Source organism: Pleurodeles waltl, chromosome 4_2, assembly GCF_031143425.1.
Source record: "Pleurodeles waltl isolate 20211129_DDA chromosome 4_2, aPleWal1.hap1.20221129, whole genome shotgun sequence".
In the NCBI taxonomy this organism is placed as follows: Eukaryota; Metazoa; Chordata; class Amphibia; order Caudata; family Salamandridae; genus Pleurodeles; species Pleurodeles waltl.
Genome location: NC_090443.1, coordinates 160603318 through 160621703, shown reverse-complemented (window position 1 = coordinate 160621703; position 18386 = coordinate 160603318). Strand labels below are relative to the sequence as shown.

The window sequence follows — 18386 nt, the reverse complement described above, 5'->3', positions numbered from 1 at the left end:
CACGGGGTGTGGCTTGTGTGGATTCCCCAAAGTTTTCTTACCCAGAACACCATGCAAAAGTGAAACATTGAATAAAAAGTATATTTTTCCTTGCATTTCTGTGGCAAAAACTACAGGAATATGCAGGGAACCACAAAATTCCTACCACCCAGCGTTTCCCCACTTGTCCTGATAAAAATGCTACCCCACTTGTGTGCCTGTGCCTAGTGCCTGTATCAGGAATGAATCACCCCAGGGTCAACAGTAGCCCTCATGTAAGGACTACCATTGACGCTTGTGTGATCCATTCCTGTCACGGGCACTAAGCCCAGGCACACAAGTGGGGTAGCGTCTTTATCAGGACAAGTTGGGGAATACTGGGTGGTCCCTTCATAGTCCGGTAGTTCAATGCAAGGAGACATAGGGGGTGATTCTGACCGCGGCGGACGGCGGTCGCCGCCCGCCAAGCGGTTCCCGCCGAAAGACCGCGGCGGTCATTCTGGCTTTCCCACTGGGCTGGCGGGCGACCGCCGAAAGTCCGCCCGCCAGCCCAGCGGGAAACACCCTTCCCACGAGGAAGCCGGCTCAGAATGGAGCCGGCGGAGTGGGAAGGTGCAGTTGCACCCGTCGCGAATTTCAGTGTCTGCAAAGCAGACACTGAAATTCTTTGTGGGGCCCTCTTACGGGGGCCCCTGTAGTGCCCATGCCATTGGCATGGGCACTGCAGGGGCCCCCAGGGGCCCCACGACACACCATACCGCCATCCTGTTCCTGGCGGATGAACCGCCAGGAACAGGATGGCGGTATGGGCTGTCAGAATCCCCATGGCGGCGCAGCAAGCTGCGCCGCCATGGCGGATTCCCATGGGCAGCGGAAAGTCGGCGGTACACCGCCGGCTTTCCGCTTCTGGCCGCGGCTGCACCGCCGCGGTCAGAATGCCCGGCGGAGCACCGCCAGCCTGTTGGCGGTGCTACCGCCAACCTCCGCCATGGCGGTAATTACCGCCAGGGTCAGAATGACCCCCATAGTGTTTTTATTTAATGGTTTACCTTTGCAGGGCATTCTGTGGAAAAAACTTTGGGGAATCCTCACAAGAAATACCTCCCTGGACTCCCCTTGATGTTTACCTTTCAGATATGTCTGAGTTTGGTAGGTTTCCTTAAACGGTTCCCTATCCCAGGACTAATAAGTACACTCACCTTAGTTATCATTATTGCCACAATACATTTTGGGATCTTCCCTGTTGCGGGTACTTGGCCTGCTCACATAAGTGAGGTAACATTTTTATCAGGGGACCTGGGGGAATGATGAGTGGAAGGAAGTGTGTGGCTCCCCTCAGATTCCAGATTTTTCCATCACTGAAATTTGCAGAAAAAGTTAATTTTAGCCACATTTTGAGGGTTGAGAAGGAATCTGGATGACAGAACCTGGTGAGAGCCCCACAAGTCACCTCATTCTGTATTCCCCTACGTGTCTAGTTTTAAAAAGTATATAGGTTTGCTAGGTTTCCCTATGTGCCGGCTGAGCTAAAGCCCAAAATCCACGGATAGGCACTGTGTAAAAAATGCATCCATTTTCATTGAAAAAATGTGATGTGTCAATGTAGTGTTTTGGGGCGTTTTCTGCCTCGGCCACTAGACCTACCCTCACAAGTGAGGTACCATTTTTATTGTGAGACTTGGGAGAATGCTGGTTGGAAGGAAGTCTGTTGATCCCCTCACATTCTAAAACTTTGAAAGCGTGTTTTTTATAATCATTTTTTGAGGTTTGCAAAGGATTCTGGGTCACAGAACCTGGTGAGATCCCCACAATTCACCTCATTCTGGATTACCCTTCGGTGTCTAGTTTTTAAAAAAAAATAGGTTTGCTAGGTTTTCCTATGTGCCGGCTGAGCTAGAGCCCAAAACCCACAGCTAGGCACTTTGCAAAAAATGCATCAGTTTTCATTGGAAAAATGTGATGTGTCCACATAGTGTTTTGGGGTGTTTCCTGCTGCAGTCATTAGGTCTATCCACACAAGTGAGGTATCATTTTTATCCAGAGACTTGGGGACATACTGGGTGGAGGAACGTTTGTGGCTCCCCTCAGATTCCATAATTTTGTATTGCTGAAATGTGAGGAAAATTTGTTTTTTTAGACACATTTTGAGGTTTTTAAAGGATTCTGGGTGACAGAATCTGGTGAGGGCTCCACAAGTCACCCCATTCTGAATTTTCCTAGGTGTCCAGTTACAAAAAGTATATATAGGTTTGCTCGGTTTCCCTATGTGCCAGCTGAGCTACAGCCCAAAATCCACTGCTAGGCATTTTGGAAAAAACAAGTCAGTTTTCATTCCAAAAATGTGATGTGTCCATGTAGTGTTTTAGGGCATTTCCTGTCGCAGGCACTAGGCCTACCCTCACAAGTGAGGTACGATTTTTATCAGGAGACTTGGAGCAACACAGAATAGAATTGTTATTGCCAATTATCTTTCTCTACATTTGTGCATTCCAAATGTACGTGTGTAAGAAAGAAGTCATTTTGAGAAACGCCCTGCAATTCACATGCTAGTATGGATACCCCTGAATTCAGAGATGTGCAAATAATCACTGCTTCCAAACTCCAAATCTTGTGCTAATTTCAGAAAAACATTGGTTTCCTTGATACCTATTTTTCACTCTTGATATTTTACCAAACTATTTGCTGTATACCCGGTATACAATTAAAACCTATTGCACGGTGCAGCTCATTTTATTGGCTCGGGATACCTTGGGTTCTTGATGAACCTACAAGCCCTGTATTTCCCCCCAAATAGGAGGGTCCAGCAGATGTAACAATATATAACTTTCGAAAATCTGCCATAAATGAAAAAAGTTACAGAAGAAAACATAGACAGGAATGGCTATTTTTTTCAACTTAGCTTCAATATTTTGTATTTCAACTGTTACCTTGTATAGGAAAACCTTAACAGATCGACACAAATGACCAGTTGCTCAATTCAGAATTTTGTCTACTTTTCTGAAATGTTTAGCTACCTGCGAACCACCATTGTTTTCACACCTATTTCTATCAGTAACTGGAAGGAGGCTGAAAGCACAAAAATATTAAAAATTGGGTATGTTTATTTATTTATTACTCTAGTCCTGCTGTACTAGAGAAAAATAAAATAAAATCGATAAATAAAATTCAAATTATAAATAAGCAAATTAACCAAAATAATTATTATTAATAATAATAATGATGAATAAATAAATTAAATAAAAATAATGATCAAAAAGGTGTTTATATATATATGAATAAAATTATAAATAAAAAAAATATATTTTTACTCTCTTGTAAGCTTTACTTTGTCTACCTATCACCATATGTCATGTCTCTAGCAATCTATCCTCCATCCCGACTCTAACTCAACCCAAACCCATTCTACTACTTTAATCTCCTAAATAACCCTGCCTAAGCTCTTCCCTCCTTTTCCAAATGTAACTCACCCAAACTTCAGTTTACTACCATGATCTCCTAAAGAACCCTACTAAATTCTCCCCCATTTAACTCACCTTTAACTCACCCAGAATCCCTCATGCTACTATGGTCTCCCTAACCCTTTTTCACAGACTCTTCTCTCCTCCATCCCCTCTTTACTCATCCCACGCCTCATCCTATTACTATAAACTCTCAATTAACACTTCTGGATTCTTCCCTCCTCTACCCCTCCATTACTCCAGTCAATCCAACTAACAAACTCACATACCCGCGGCTCAAACTAACTCATAATAATACTAAAACTGTACTCATATTTCCCTATACTAATTCACCACTAATTCCTTTTGGGTTCCGGAATGGCGTGCTACTTGCCGAAAAGCGCTTTGACGCCTCGTCAGAGGTAGTAAACACTATATAAATACTATTACAATACAATATCCCAGTAAAATGCCAAAATTGCGTTGAAAAATTTGGTTTTCTGTCTGTCTGTTCCTGAAAGCTGGGAAGATAGTGATTTTATCACCACAAACCCTTTGTTGATCCCATTTGCAGGGAAAAAACAGATGTTTTCTTCTGCAGTACTTTTTCCCATTTTTCCCCAAAAACCCAAATTTTAGCTGTAGTTTGGCTAATTTCTCGGTCTCTAAAGCTAAAGAGAAGAGAAGTGTAAGCTCTTCATAAAAGTTCATAAGTATAACGTATTGCCTGTGGATTCTCTGCTAGACTTCGACAATATTCTCCCTGCAGTAAATCAAAGCCATAGTTTTATTCCATGACTTCTGCTAGACTATTTTTATAGTTTGTTTTTAATTGGCCTTTAATGTTTTCCTAATCGTGTCTCTGTATTTTCTCCCTTTCGTTGCCACTTCTGCCCTCAGTTATTTCTTCAAAGCACTCGTATTAGGACCTTACAGACGGTCCAGTGTAGTTCATTCTGCAGAATAGCCAGCCTGCATAACTAGGGAGGTGCTAAGCCTCTTAGGCGTTAGATCAGGCAAACCTACAGATGTAACTGGCTCTTGCTTTGATCTTTAAACAGATACTGTATCTAAACAAGAACATTATGGCAAAATAATCAAAGTATGCATTTGGAATATGCCATCTGTGAGCAATGTAGCGTATATCAAACTAAGCATTATCACCACAAGCATATTTATTAATGATAGGACATGATTACCTAGTACATATGAAATCTAAAACCCACTTATGAGTGTTTTCAATTTAGTCACTGTGTAAATAATGTGATGTGATAGGACAACGCTGTCTTCATAGTAATTGTTAATTTAGAACTTCAGCTCTCAACTTTCAAATTAAATGCCCAGTTCTGTAACTGCATCGCAAATCTTCGGCTGTCCTTTAACCTTCAGACCTTAAGTGGATTTTCCAAAGTCACACAACAAGGTGAGCTTCCATCAGGAATGGAACTACTCACTGCTTCATTTCATGTGAACTTGTGGACCTCAAGGTCTAAAAACAGTTGACACATGCCTGTTAAAACGTCAGAACACAACCTACCAATAAACTAGAGCTAAGTAGAAGAGTCAATATTTTGAATTAGGTAATGGACATATTTCAGATTGTACTCAGTCGAAGTAAAAAAAGTTACCTTAAAAACGAATTAAAATTGTTCAATCCAGAAAGGTATCTGTGCATACATACATGATATTACATGAGCTAATAACTTGACTTCCCCAATTTAGGAGCATAGTGAGAGAAACAACTCAAAAAGTATTTTTGCAAGAAAACTGTTCAGTAAAGATGTGAGCCAACCATGAATAAAATGGCTTTCTCCTTACAGTTGTGTGCTCCCATGATAGCCCTTTGACTGCCGTCCCTGGCAATTAAGAAGCCACGGACTGACCCATTATAAGATGACATCCACTGACACGGCAATCTATTTGAATGACGTGCAGATCTCAATTCCTAAGTACGATTAAATGGGGTCTATCTTTATTTTCTAACGTTAAATTAATCTCACAAAAACCCAATTATTGCAATAAGGGTATTATATGTAATTTCTCTTTTACTTATACCTACGCTGATAAAGCGATGTGCGCTCCTGGGAGACCTGTTTCGAGCAGAATATTACTTGCGGAAACTTTGAAAGTGGATGCATGCTGCAGTCTCATTTGCGGTGGTGTCATTATTTTCTCAGTTAGTTTTTTTTTTGTTCAGTTTGAAGCTCTTTGGACAATTTTGAGCAAAGTAATTTGAGTATGTCCTAAAAAGAATTGATTGAAAATGTAAAAGCACTCTATGAGCAATACGTTGAGCTTGTAGTTCACAAGCATTTTGGACACAAGGGCATAATTTGTGAACAGTTGTGATGCATACATCTAGTCACATGTAATATTCTCAGGATTCTGGCTTGAATTATGTGTTTTATGAGTGGAAAGCTGCAAATTCCACCGCCTGTAGATGTAATACACCAAAGTAATTAATCAACTAATTATTGTAGATGTATTTAATGTGTTAGTGTAGGAATGTGCAAAATCTAAGAAAAATCTCATAAGTAAGAAACCTGGACTGAAGGGGCAATGGATGCAACCTTTTAAAGCTGTCGCATTTAAACTATAAACATCACCTTTTTTGCATATTTATTTCAAAATATTCATTGTACACCCATATATGAGGAACTGCTAGGGATTTGCATGCAACACAGAACGGGGGCACCCCCTCCACATGACGGAGGAGGGTCAGCCCAATGCTGAACGGCAGCAGAAAACAAAAAAATAAAATGATACTAAAAGTATTTTATTGTCATTTTATTTTTCTGCTTAGCCACTGCCAGTCCGCTGAGTCCAGGGCATTGGGGGCCAGCATCCTCTGCATCAGCAGGGGAGGAGGAGTAGTCGGTGCACTCTATGTGCGCATGTCGGTTTAGCCGGTTGTTTTAGGCTTGCCAAACCAACATGCGCACTTAGAACTCTCCACCTGAGCAGTGTTTTACAGCCAGGTGGAGAATTAGCGCAGGCTCCCACTTCTTAACTGAGCAGCATTTCAGCTCGTTCAGGCCGGTCCGTGTGTTTCTTCTCTTGTGCTAGGGGTCAGTATGAGAGAAGCATCTGGATTGGGTGGGGAGAGGAGAAAGAAGAGAAGAACCGAAGCGGCAGGAGCAGAGGAAAACAGATAGCTAGCAGCTTCAGGTAAGTCTTTCTAAGGTCAAGCACACAGCGCTCTGGTCCCTGCTGTTATCTCTCTGTGGGCTTTTAACCACGCCCATGTCACGCCCATCAGTTTGGGTGGTTCGTGGGCTTGCCTTTTAAAATTCGCCTGATTTAATTAGTGAAAGGCATGCATACCTCATGCCTTTTTTGGTGTTTAGCACTCCTCAAAAGCACTGGTAAACTACTAAAAACATACGAGGCTCTGTGTTTTCTGAATGGCTTCTGGACAACTTTTTATTTTTATTTCTTATGCAGCGCGATCTCACTGAGCAGTAGTCGAGCGCTTTGCATGACATCAACCCTGTTACATGGATAATTGAACTTTTGCTGATACTTTTGACTGCGAGCGAACTTCTGTTTCCTTTTGTGTGTCTCCTTCACGCACATGGCAGCCATCGGCTCGCTTAAGTTAAACTGTTTTACTTTTCATTTTCAGTTTATGTGGCAAGAAAAGTCTGGTTAGGAGTCTAACCCAAGCAAATGTGAGACCCATTGCATTCCAAATGCTTGGTTTTCATTACTACTCCCCCCTGCTCTGCATGCTGCCCCTCCAAGCCTTCCTGGCAGCAGCCACCACTGCACACAAGCAAATAACCACCTGCCTGCCCAGAACTGAATCTGAAATCACTAAGCACTCAATGATGGCTGATTTAAAGAAAATTGAAAGCTCCATAAGATGTGGGAAAGGTGAGTCATGAAAGACTAAGAGTCTGCAGTGAACATCTTTAACCTGATTGACTCCACCAGTAATAGCTGTTGCATTAAAGAGCTCGTAGGAAAGACACAATATGCTTCTTTGCTGGAAAGAACACTGCATTCTGTAAGGCCCTGACCCTTTCAAGACGTCTTGTCATTCTCGTCACATGATTGCCATACTAGCCTTCACAGGTCACAAAAAAGCAGCAGCTTTCTTAGAACATTACCAGGCTGATTCCAATGTTCGAGAAGTCTGGAGAACCAAGATTGTGCCTTCAAAGAAAACATAATAGGAAAACTTGGACCACGCTATTGAAGAGCGCTGCTAGGACTGCAGTGTTAAAGAAGATCTTGCCGACAAGGGAAAGCCATTCTAACTTCAATACCTTAAGTCAATGCAAAACTTCAAACCTCAAGAGATATGGAGATTTTCACGCAGTCCATGGCTTATCTTAACCTTCCTTTATCTGCTGTGGGAAGACTCACTCTTTTTAATCCTTAAAAGTATTAGCATTTACAACCTGTAAATCCTAATGAAAACACTTGGTAATTTCAAACCATATTCAAAGACCACATCACCCATTTCATCCCAATGATTCACAGCAACTTTAGTCATTTTAAGACTATAATCCATAAAATGGCCATCTGAATGTGGTCGTCAATAAATAAAATAAGCATTGACAAAAGCGAATCGGTCTCTCTTTGCCAATGCTGTTTGCTCATCTCTATTTGCTTTGCCAATGATTTTATATTTGTGTGGGCATTGGAAAAGACAAGAGCAGTGACCAACTATGTTGAAAAATGCCTGCCAAGTTGTCTGACATGTCAGCCATACTGAAAGCGTAAGACATCTTTTTTTTATGCTTTTAGGAGGACCGCCACTTTCCATGACAGAATGTTTCATGACACAACATGGTAGACTTTATGTTAGTACAAATATGTTATTTTTTATACTTTCAAGGGGGCTGCCACATTGCTTTATATCACATTCCAACATGCAACGTGGCAGCCATTTTGAAAATCTAAAAAAAAAAAAAGAATTACTTTCAAGACAGCTGTCACGTTGCGTTACGTCATGCTGAATCACACCATGTTGCCTCACACAAGGCGGTGGCCATTTTGAACGTATTCCAAATACACTTTTGAAAAGAGGTGGCCAGTCACTGTTATTTGCTTTGTTAATGCGGGCTTAATTTTGAAAGCATCTGCATTGGATCAGCTAATAGCTGTGTCCAACATGGTGTGGCAGAGTGGTGGGGGAGACTGGTGAGAAAGGAGAAAAAGAAAGCCGAAGGATGGGAGAGAAAGTCAAAGGAAGGAAGGGGTGAAAGAAAGGCTCACGCGTGGAATGAGGAAGTGTTATACCAACAGTCTGCAGTGCTCTGCATTTCCCTCTCAATGGAAGGGTGGGAGGAAAGAGATGAGGTGAGGGTGGTTTGCGGAGCTGGGGAAAGAAAGCAAGTGAGCTGTAAGCACAGAAAGTGCAAGAACAATGAGCAGAACATTATTTGCCATGAAATGTTAAATGAATAGTTAAAGAAAATAAAAAATAGTAACAAGTCATATAAAATTAAGCAATGGGTTGGTCCACTGCCGATTTCTGTATTAATGTGCCCATTGGTTTGTGTGACAGATAGGTCAATCTGTCTGCAACAGGAACGAAAAGATTGTTTTCAGAACTTCTTTCTTGACTATTTCCTTTTACAGTGAATCATTAGTTTTTACCACACGGCCTTTGTGTGACGGCTTTTACTGAAAGGACCATCGTGTTCCCAGAAAATGGCAAGCAAATGTATCTGACGGAATAATAACATTACTCCATTACTCCAAATTAATCTTTTCATAAAATTTCCCTACCATCACATCCTCTTGTGAATGATTCTTGCACCATATTTAACCATTCTCATGAGCTCTCCTATCTAAACAGGTGTATTTTCTGAACTGCCCAGATGATGAAAAAGAGGACACTTACCAATTTGTATAAAGGGTCGCAATGGTCTGGTCCCCGTTGGAATCGAGCGGCTGTGTCTGTTGGAGAAGGGCCCCTTGAATGGTCCTGGCCACATCAATATTTACTAGGTGAGCCACCAAATAGATGCTAGTGATATACGCTCTCAGGCTGTCTAGGACCTCTGAAGGCCTGGTGATCTCATTGGTCAGCTGATTGTAGTTTGCCATTCTCACAATAGCCCTGCAAGGACAAATCCGTAGATGACATTATTCCTATACATCATGATAATGTATATTTACTAATAAAATATATATATATATACCTATGAAAATGTAGGGGCTCTATACATAGATACATCCACGTTCTTGCTACACATAGAAAAACCATGAACCAACGTGGTCTAATACCACAGACCAGGTTTTGCCTTTTACTAATTTACTAATTTAAAGCAAAGGACAAAGTTCTCTTCTCACATACTGATGTGGGTGCACATTTTGCTTTGTTTTTATAAACTCATCAGAAGAACTCATTATGAGAGAAAATTGCAATTGAAGAGTTGCCTGGACAGCTGGTCACAAACTCCATAGGCATCAAACAAGAAAAACAAACACAACATATAGCTGATTGCAGTTTTGCCCATACTGAGCAGAAAGAAGTATAAGCAGAGAAAACCTGAACGCATGTGCATGACCGCACCCATGAAGGAAGGAAGAATACTAATTTAAGAAAAATGTATAAAACACAAAAAACACGCAGTTGTGAAACCTGAATTGATTACTAATACATCGTATTGATTAAATAGCTGAGAACCTATGTGAATTAAGGCTAACTTAAAAAAAAAATTGTACATCGGAAAATGTGCCCTCTTAAGTGACCATCATGATTCTTGTAATAATTAAATGAATTCACACTTATATTTTGATTGATGTACATATGTAGAATAAAGTGTAGTAATGGGTTATGCTAATGTATTAATGTTATGTATTTGCTTAAATAATGTTGAGCTTTCGAATAATTACAAGGTTTGGGCCTAGTCGACCAGCCTCATGTTAAGTTCCCTGGCCTAATAAATGTTTTTAAATGTCTTGTGAAAGCAGAGAATTAGTATTATTCATTGTTCACCTTGTGCTGACCAAGCAATTGCGAATGTCTTAAACATTCTCATGAGAACTGTTTGTCGAAATATCCTGCACTAGAAGTTGTTACTTTGTAAATTTGATGCATGAGAAAGAGATGTTCCTAGAAGCTGAAAGTGGGTGCACTGACTACAGCTAGGACTGCAACAAAGAAGTTACCTGATGAGCCTGAAGATGGGAACGGAAGAAGAGGAGCCAATAATCAACGTGTTCAAGACTGTTTAGTTAAGTTTTAGGTGTAGTTTTTAATCGCTATTGATCCTACTGCAAGCGTATGATTTACTGACCAACCATGGCGTGAGAAAATGCTTTAGAGGATTTAGTATATCCAGATCATACTTTGCAGAACAGTTAGCCATTTGTCATTTTTCCATCTTTCCCTGCCACCTTAGTCCATTCTGTTGTGGAGCACCACAGTGGCAGACGTCTTTTTTCCCCTTAACCATCCTCATAGAAAAATTATGTTAATGCTGATTTACTTTCTATTATAACCATCCTCATAGAGAGGTTGTGTTTATGCTGATTCCTAGCTTGATAACCATCCTTGTAGGGAAGTAGTGATAATGCTGATTCCTTAGCTTATTGACCTTTGTGGCTGAGCCATTTCCTTTCATTGCCCGTTGCTGGCGCTGACCAGGCGGATGTCCAACTGACAAAGTGATTGCACCTTGCTTACTAATTTAGAGAGGTATACTGAAATGCGCTTACTTTTGTTGAATGTTTTGTTCTCCTTTTATGTACCAACCGCTATTTTGATAGAGCCCTAGTTAGTTGTTTCTCCAAAATTAACTTATAACTAAATTTACTTTTGCATGAAGTCCAAAACATGCCATTCTAATCGGAGGGTTAGTTAGAGTGTCACACGCTTACAAATGTCAATATTGAAGGATTGATTTTTGTTCCCCTGTTGAATCTAGATGTATGCTATCTCTGTTGTTCAGATATTGATGCTATTAATTTGTACCGTAACTCGTGAGTGTCGAAATATCAATGCACTAGTTAAATTGAGATTCCTTCGACTTATTGGTCAGCCGGTGTTGTTTGTATATGCATATCATTTGGTTTTGAGACTAATTTATGTGATATTAGCATTGTTAATATTGGGAAAAAAACTTTTTATATTTTACCAAAGATGTGGTTATTCAGGGCCACATGGGTCATGGTGCATACAGATCACCGTCTCAAAGTTGTTGAAAATTTATTTTTTATTTATGTTATGTTGTTACTCATCAAAGAAGAGAAAACATTGTGTATATCGTGGAATCATTCTAAGCATAGTCAAAAGGTCAATCAAACCTCTAACACGTCCTCTTCATATCTGAAAAATGTAATTGTTTCATAAAACCCACACCAACATCAAGTCAGTTGGCGCGACCACACTCAGGAGCAAGTGACGAAAATATTATTAAAACACAGTACACAAAATTCAATAAAAGGCACAAACAGACAGTTCAAATAATGAAGATCACAATTCAGGGAAGTACAACCTTACAGCATATATCTGTAGCATGACACGCATTGACAATCAAGCGACAGATACACATACACACAAGCACACACATACACACATGTGCATACCTGTGCACACTGTAAAGGGGCAGATGCCATGCGAACAAATCGCACCCAAACACTGTTCACTAAGCTGAAAGTATGTAGAATGATGGTGATAAATGCCTGTGAAAAAATATCTACATAATCACCATGCAACTATAAATAAACCACATACTCATGCAAGACCGCAGAAGAAAGAAAAGAGCCGACCAGGAATGTCTGTAGAGGTGCAGGCTCACAAAACGCATTACATAAATAACATGGTACACCATTCCACAATTGAGATCACTCCCTAAAAAATGCATCAAAAGCCATAACAGCAGAAATAAGGCTGCCTTGAATACTAAGTTTCTTTGCCACTTAATTCCTCCAGGGACACTACTGGAATATCACAACCATCAATCTGATATTATGGAAAGTCAAAGATACTATGAAACCCATGTGCATTTTAGGTGACTTTCTTCCGGACACGGCTTAAGATACAAGGAGATACACAATGTCTGTTTCTATGGGTTGTTCCATGTCACACTTAGATGGACTTCTTAGACATATACTATTTCATTTATTTATTTATCTTGTGCTTTTGTGAAGTGCACTATTGTCATGCTTATAAGGTTCTGGTGCTAAGAGCTGGTAGATGTGTTACTGCAAAAATAATGTACAGACATGTAAGATGGTAGATTGAAAATACATGCAGGGTAGGAGTCTTTCCAGAGACTCCGGGTGCTGGCAGAGAGAAGTCTTTGCTGTCCATGAGACTTCAAATAACAGGAGGCAAGCTCTAAATCAAGCCCTTGGAGATCTTCACAAGAAGGAAGGCAACACAAAGTCCAGTCTTTGTCCTCCAGTACAGGAAGAAGCAGCAACTGGAGGATAGCTCCACAAAGCACAGGCAGGGCAGCTCGTCTTCCTCAGCTCTTCAGCTCTTCTCCAGGCAGAGGTTCCTCTTGGTTTCCAGAAGTGTCCTAAAGTCTTGGTTTTGGGTGCCCTTCTTATACCCATTTTGCCCTTTGAAGTAGGATTACTTCAAAGGAAAGTCTCTCTTGATTGTGAAACCTTGGCTTGCCCAGGCCAGGCCCCAGACACACACCAGGGGGTTTGAGACTGCATTGTGTGAGGGCAGGCACAGCCCTTTCAGGTGTGAGTAACCACTCCTGCCCTCCCTCCTAGTACAGATGGCTCATCAAGAAATGCATACCACACCTTAGCTCCCTTTGCGTCAATGTCTAGTGAGACGTGCAACAAGCCCAACTGTCAAACTAACCCAGACAGGGAATTCACCAACAGGCAGAGTCACAGAAATGATTTAAGCAAGAAAATGCCCACTTTATAAAAGTGGCATTTCCAAACACACAATCTTAAAATCAACTTTACTAAAAGATGTATTTTTAAATTGTGAGCTTAGAGACCCTAAACTCCAAATTTCTACCTGCTCCGAAAGGGAATCTACACTTTTATCAGATTTAAAGGTAGCCCCCATGTTAACCTATGAGAGGAACAGGCCTTACAACAGTGAAAAACGAATTTAGCAATATTTCATTGTTAGGACATATATAACACATGTCCTACCTTTACCATACACTGCACCCTGCCCCTGGGGCTAACTAGGGCCTACCTTAGGGGTGCCTTATATGTAAGAAAAGGGAAGGTTTAGGCCTGGCAAGTGGGTACACTTGCAAAGTCGAACTTAGAGTTTAAAACTGCACACACAGACACTGCAGTGGCAGGTCTGAGCCGTGTATACAGAGCTACTGATGTGGGTGGAACAACCAGTGCTGCAGGCCCACTAGTAGCATTTGATTTACAAGCCCTGGGCACCTCTAGTGCCCTGTACTAGGGACTTACTAGCAAATCAAACATGCCAATCACGGATGAACCAATTAACCATACAATTTACACAGAGAACATATGCACTTTAGCACTGCTTAGCAGTGGTAAAGTGCTCAGAGTTCAAAAGCCAATAGCAACAGATCAGAATAAATAGGAGGCAGGAGGCAAAAAGATTGGGGATGACCCTGCATAGCAAACAAAAAGTCCAACAGGTTTTAAACAGCATCTTCCAGCTGGCCCCTGTGGAACCCTTTAAGGGATGTAGTTGGAATCTGATCAGAAAGAAGCTATGTAGACTCAATGAGAGAGGTCTTCTGAGATAGAGGACAGAAGAAAACCTTTATGTATTCAATGAGCTGAGTTCACAACTGTTTCAGTTCTTATTGCTGGCAAAGCAATTATGTAAATGGACTTGTGATTGGACATGATATTAAAATCAGCTGTGTTTTTTTCACAGGAGAAATGTCTAAAGCTTTTTTCTTCTAATTAGAGGGATGCTTGGCAGAAGTTAATGAAGTTGCAAAGTTACTTGAGAACCACGGAACTGGAAGAGGTGAATAGTTTAATGGCTTTAATTGGGCTGGGGAGTTTTAGAGAGACAGAAGAAATCTGCTTTATTTTTGAGATGATGATATACTGTTAGACTGTGGAACAGGAACTAGTTACATAATGGTTACCTATTTCTTCTCCTGGGTAGACTCCTCCAAGCATATACCATGACTGGTTGTATAATTTCCTCTTCCAATATACTGCTTCTTTTCCTTCTTGGGCCGACTTCTAAAACAAAGTAATATTTCTGGATTTATACTCCTCATCCCTATGGGGTTCTCCCTGCCATACCTGGTGCCATCTGAAGAGATATGCTGTGGCTGGTTGTACAGAGAATGCTCCTCCTCCCCAATGGACCCATCAAAGCAAATACAATAGCTGGTTGAATGTATAATGACCAGTCCTAATGGTTGTTCGTGGACTCTACAGTATATATTACTCGCCTGAAAGTTTGCGCCTACAAAGGTTAACACCATTCATCATTGAGCACCTTTCTATGCTCCACATTCAATATGATTTAAACTATGTAACACAGACCACCCTATTTTGGTATGAATTTGCATGTGTGACTGTATCAGTTCCAACAATGGTTCATATACCCATGCATAGGCTCAGCTATATTCTTGCTGCAGCACAGTTTAGCACTCTCTGAAATACACCAGCAATATCAAAATACTTCCCACATTATCCACACTGTACCCACCCACTTTCTTTCTAATCAGAACTATAAACTATCATCCAACGTTTAAGCTCCTTTTTGCTTCACAACTACTGTCCTCACATACACCATAAAAGAACTGCTCACATGACAGATAACCAGTATTCCTTTGCTAGCACTTCCATGGTGTAGTATGTTAACCATTCACAAATGCACTTTGGCGCTTTATAAAGTATAGGAAGCACTATGTAAAAGCAATTGCAATACCTATTTTAAATTTTTTTCTGCTAGAAATGCAAGCATGGGGGACAAGGCTGATCCTATCATATTTTTCTCTTGTCTGACAGTGCTTAGAAATTATTTTGTATGTAGCATGAACAGCATAACGTATAGAAAGCATCAGATCATGTTCCACAACTACCTGTTGAGCTGAGAGTCAATTTGTGCACTGAGGTACTCTGCAGGGGTGACTATGTGGTCAAAGACATTCAGGCTTTTGGCGTAGTTTAAAGACATTGTGAGCTCCGACAATGTTCCATGGAGTTTGTCCAAGCTGGAAGGCAGAAAAAAGATGTGTTATTCAGTGGTGTCAAACTTCTGGCATTGTCATTCACGTATACCCTTGTCAGCGAACTTTCATCTCCCTCTGCGCATGAACAACACACAAACTAGTGACGTATAAATAAAATTATACAGCTAGACGGCATCCTCTGGCTGCATGCAGCAATCCAGCCAGTAATATACCAGAAAGCTAAAAAGCAGCAGCTGCATGTGGTGCTGAGGTCTTCTGTCTAATGTGCTCTTTCTTCACGCTCCAGCCATGGGCCCTGCAGGGAGCAAAACATTCCACATTCAGCAGCCCATCCAAACCAGGCAGGTATTGCACTGCCGCACATATTGTCATATATGCATTCCCCAGCTGGTCAACATTTTGGGCTACTGAATAAAATTAATATCTTGAAACAAAGATTCAAAGTGAAGAAAATAATTCTTGAATGTTGTCCCAGGAGTTGCTCTTTTCATAGGTTGGAGTAGAAAATTATAAATTGTCTATCCACTTTAACACATCGTCTCCTGGCACTTTATGCAGGCATTCACCCACTGTAGGTGTGAATAGTATGTACTTTCAATGAGCAACACATATTCGTGCAATAGTTCTTCCATAACCCCATCCTCTGCTTGAACTTTTAATATGACACAGAAAATAGTGTCGACGATTGTTTCATTATGCCAGAACTTGTGGTACATTCGATAGGGTTTTACTTGAGTAAAACAATCAACATATCTGCTCCTCCTGTGGTGTCGTTTCGGAACCTATGCTGTATACGGCAGAGGTGTAACAAAAAGATGGCGAAATCTGAGAAAAGTTATATAAACTGGCAAAATGTGTGTGTGAATTATTTCTCTGAGACCAACGCTTCAGTGGATTCTGCGGTTATGTAGATACTGTGATTAAAACGTTTATTGCACCGCATGACTAGATATCTCTTTAGACAATTTGTGCATATCAAGCCCGTGTCAAATATTTGCATTTATGAAACATTGCTCATTAATTTTTAGTTTGTGTTGCTTGATGACTAATGAGCCCACTAAGTTGGAAGTATTCAAGCTGTCCATACGAAGATATAGGGCCTGATTTAGAATGTGGAAGGGGGGGTTACTACATCACGATATCCTGTCAGCAGTATTACAATTCCATTATAGCCTAATGAACTTGCAATAGGACGGACAAGATATCTGTCACGTTTGTGATGGAGTAACCCCTATGCCAAACTCTAAATCAGGCCCATGCGGCCTGCTTTAGAACTCGGCTCATTACTCTGTCAAAACGGTGACGGATATCCCATCCGCTGAAATCTAGATCCCATTATATCCTATGGGATTTAGATTTCAACTGACGAGATATCCGTCACCATTGTGATGGAGTAAGTCGTCAGCCAAGTTCTAAATCAGTCCTGCAGTCTCTTGGCTGGGTTCATTTTGCTGTACACAAGTTTTCTAAATAAGAAAAATGAATGTCAACAAATGGAATTTGTTCGTTTGATTGCTTCAAATTAGGTTTTTCTTTGAGGTGATTTTTTCTATTTTAATTTCTCATTCTACACTTCTTAACGAATGTCAACAGAAAAGTTAATTCCTCGACTCCGAGGTGTGATGGTGGAGATGGGATTAATTGGCATTGCGCGGCGGCCAATGACAAAGCCATTCCTCAATCAAAGTTGCAGTGGAAAGCTCCCACTCACCTTTTCCATTTCTTGACACCAGCCCACGCCCATTTGGGTCTCTCCCTGCCATCCTCACTTCAGCCTATTTGCAAACTCCTGGCAAAAATGTTGCTTTCTTCCACTGTTTGTAATTGATTACTTTACTTCTATTGCTTTCTGTGTTCCGACTTAGCACATCCTTCATTCGAATTATGGCGCTTCTCTCTCACGTTCAATTACACTACCTCTTCTCACAACCCCAGCTCTCCCTCATTTTGGTGATCTGCTACTCTCCGCCATTGTTTCATTCAATGCTAGCTGTCACTGTGCACCCTCCCTCCCACGACCTCATCAGTGAGATCCCAGCTCTTCATGTTTCAGGGTGCTCCACTCTACATTGCCCTATGCAATTAGTATTGATATGGATTTGAGCCTACTGTGCAAGAATAGTGCTTTGGACGTGGTCAGCGGCATAAACAGTGTGCAATGGTCCCTAGTGCAAGAAAGGACCTCCCCCCGGGCTGAGATTTAAACTGTGAAATACAGCAATAATGAGGGTTGAGTGGGTCACCAGTAAGTGCCCAGTTGTCCTATGCCTTCCTATCTAGAAAAGCAAATGTACACTCCATGTTTCCTGATAGGCGTACTTGGTTTGCAGACTCCGGTCCTTCCGCTTGCTCTCCGTCCCTGGCTTGTTACGCTCAGGCTCGCCCTTCTTGCCTGCCGCTTTGAGCATCTTCTTGTTCTTGGCTTTGCTAATGGTGCTGGCACTGTGCTTAGGAAGAAGCTGGAAAAGGAAATGGTTAATTGTATGAGGAATTTTGACACTGCTACGATGTTTCAGCTTCTACATAATGCTAAATATAAAGTGCTAGATATACTTTTTTCTCATGCAACATTTGAAATATTATATATATTTTAATATACATTATTTTGTGTACCGACTGTGCGCAAATCACTTTTTGGACATGATTTTGTGTTTTTCAAAGCATTCCCCCAGAACACTTGTTTAGTTGTGTTTCTTAACACTTCAAACTAATTGGAAGAATACGCGGCTGTATCGAATGAACATGATGCATGACAGAAGGTGGGTTATTAATATAGGAGGAGGGGACCCAACGAGCTTAATAAAAAACAAATCTTGTCAGATCAAAACACAGTTCACTGAGAAAAGTCTGAACAACAGCTGGTAGCTATGGCAAAAGC

At 41.0% G+C, this 18386-nt stretch overlaps 1 protein-coding gene across 2 annotated transcripts in view; it reads right to left on the bottom strand.

Moving 5' to 3' along the window:
* The window catches only part of NCKAP1L (NCK associated protein 1 like), a 1641522-nt gene that overhangs the window by 1027796 nt on the left and 595340 nt on the right, over positions 1-18386 (bottom strand). For both annotated transcript variants that reach the window (XM_069231027.1, XM_069231028.1), the window contains exons 19-21: positions 17828-17967; positions 15398-15529; positions 9274-9492 (exon numbers count right to left, since the gene is read on the bottom strand). In XM_069231027.1, the coding sequence (XP_069087128.1) occupies positions 9274-9492; positions 15398-15529; positions 17828-17967 (491 nt within the window). The remainder of the gene's footprint in view (positions 1-9273; positions 9493-15397; positions 15530-17827; positions 17968-18386) is intronic.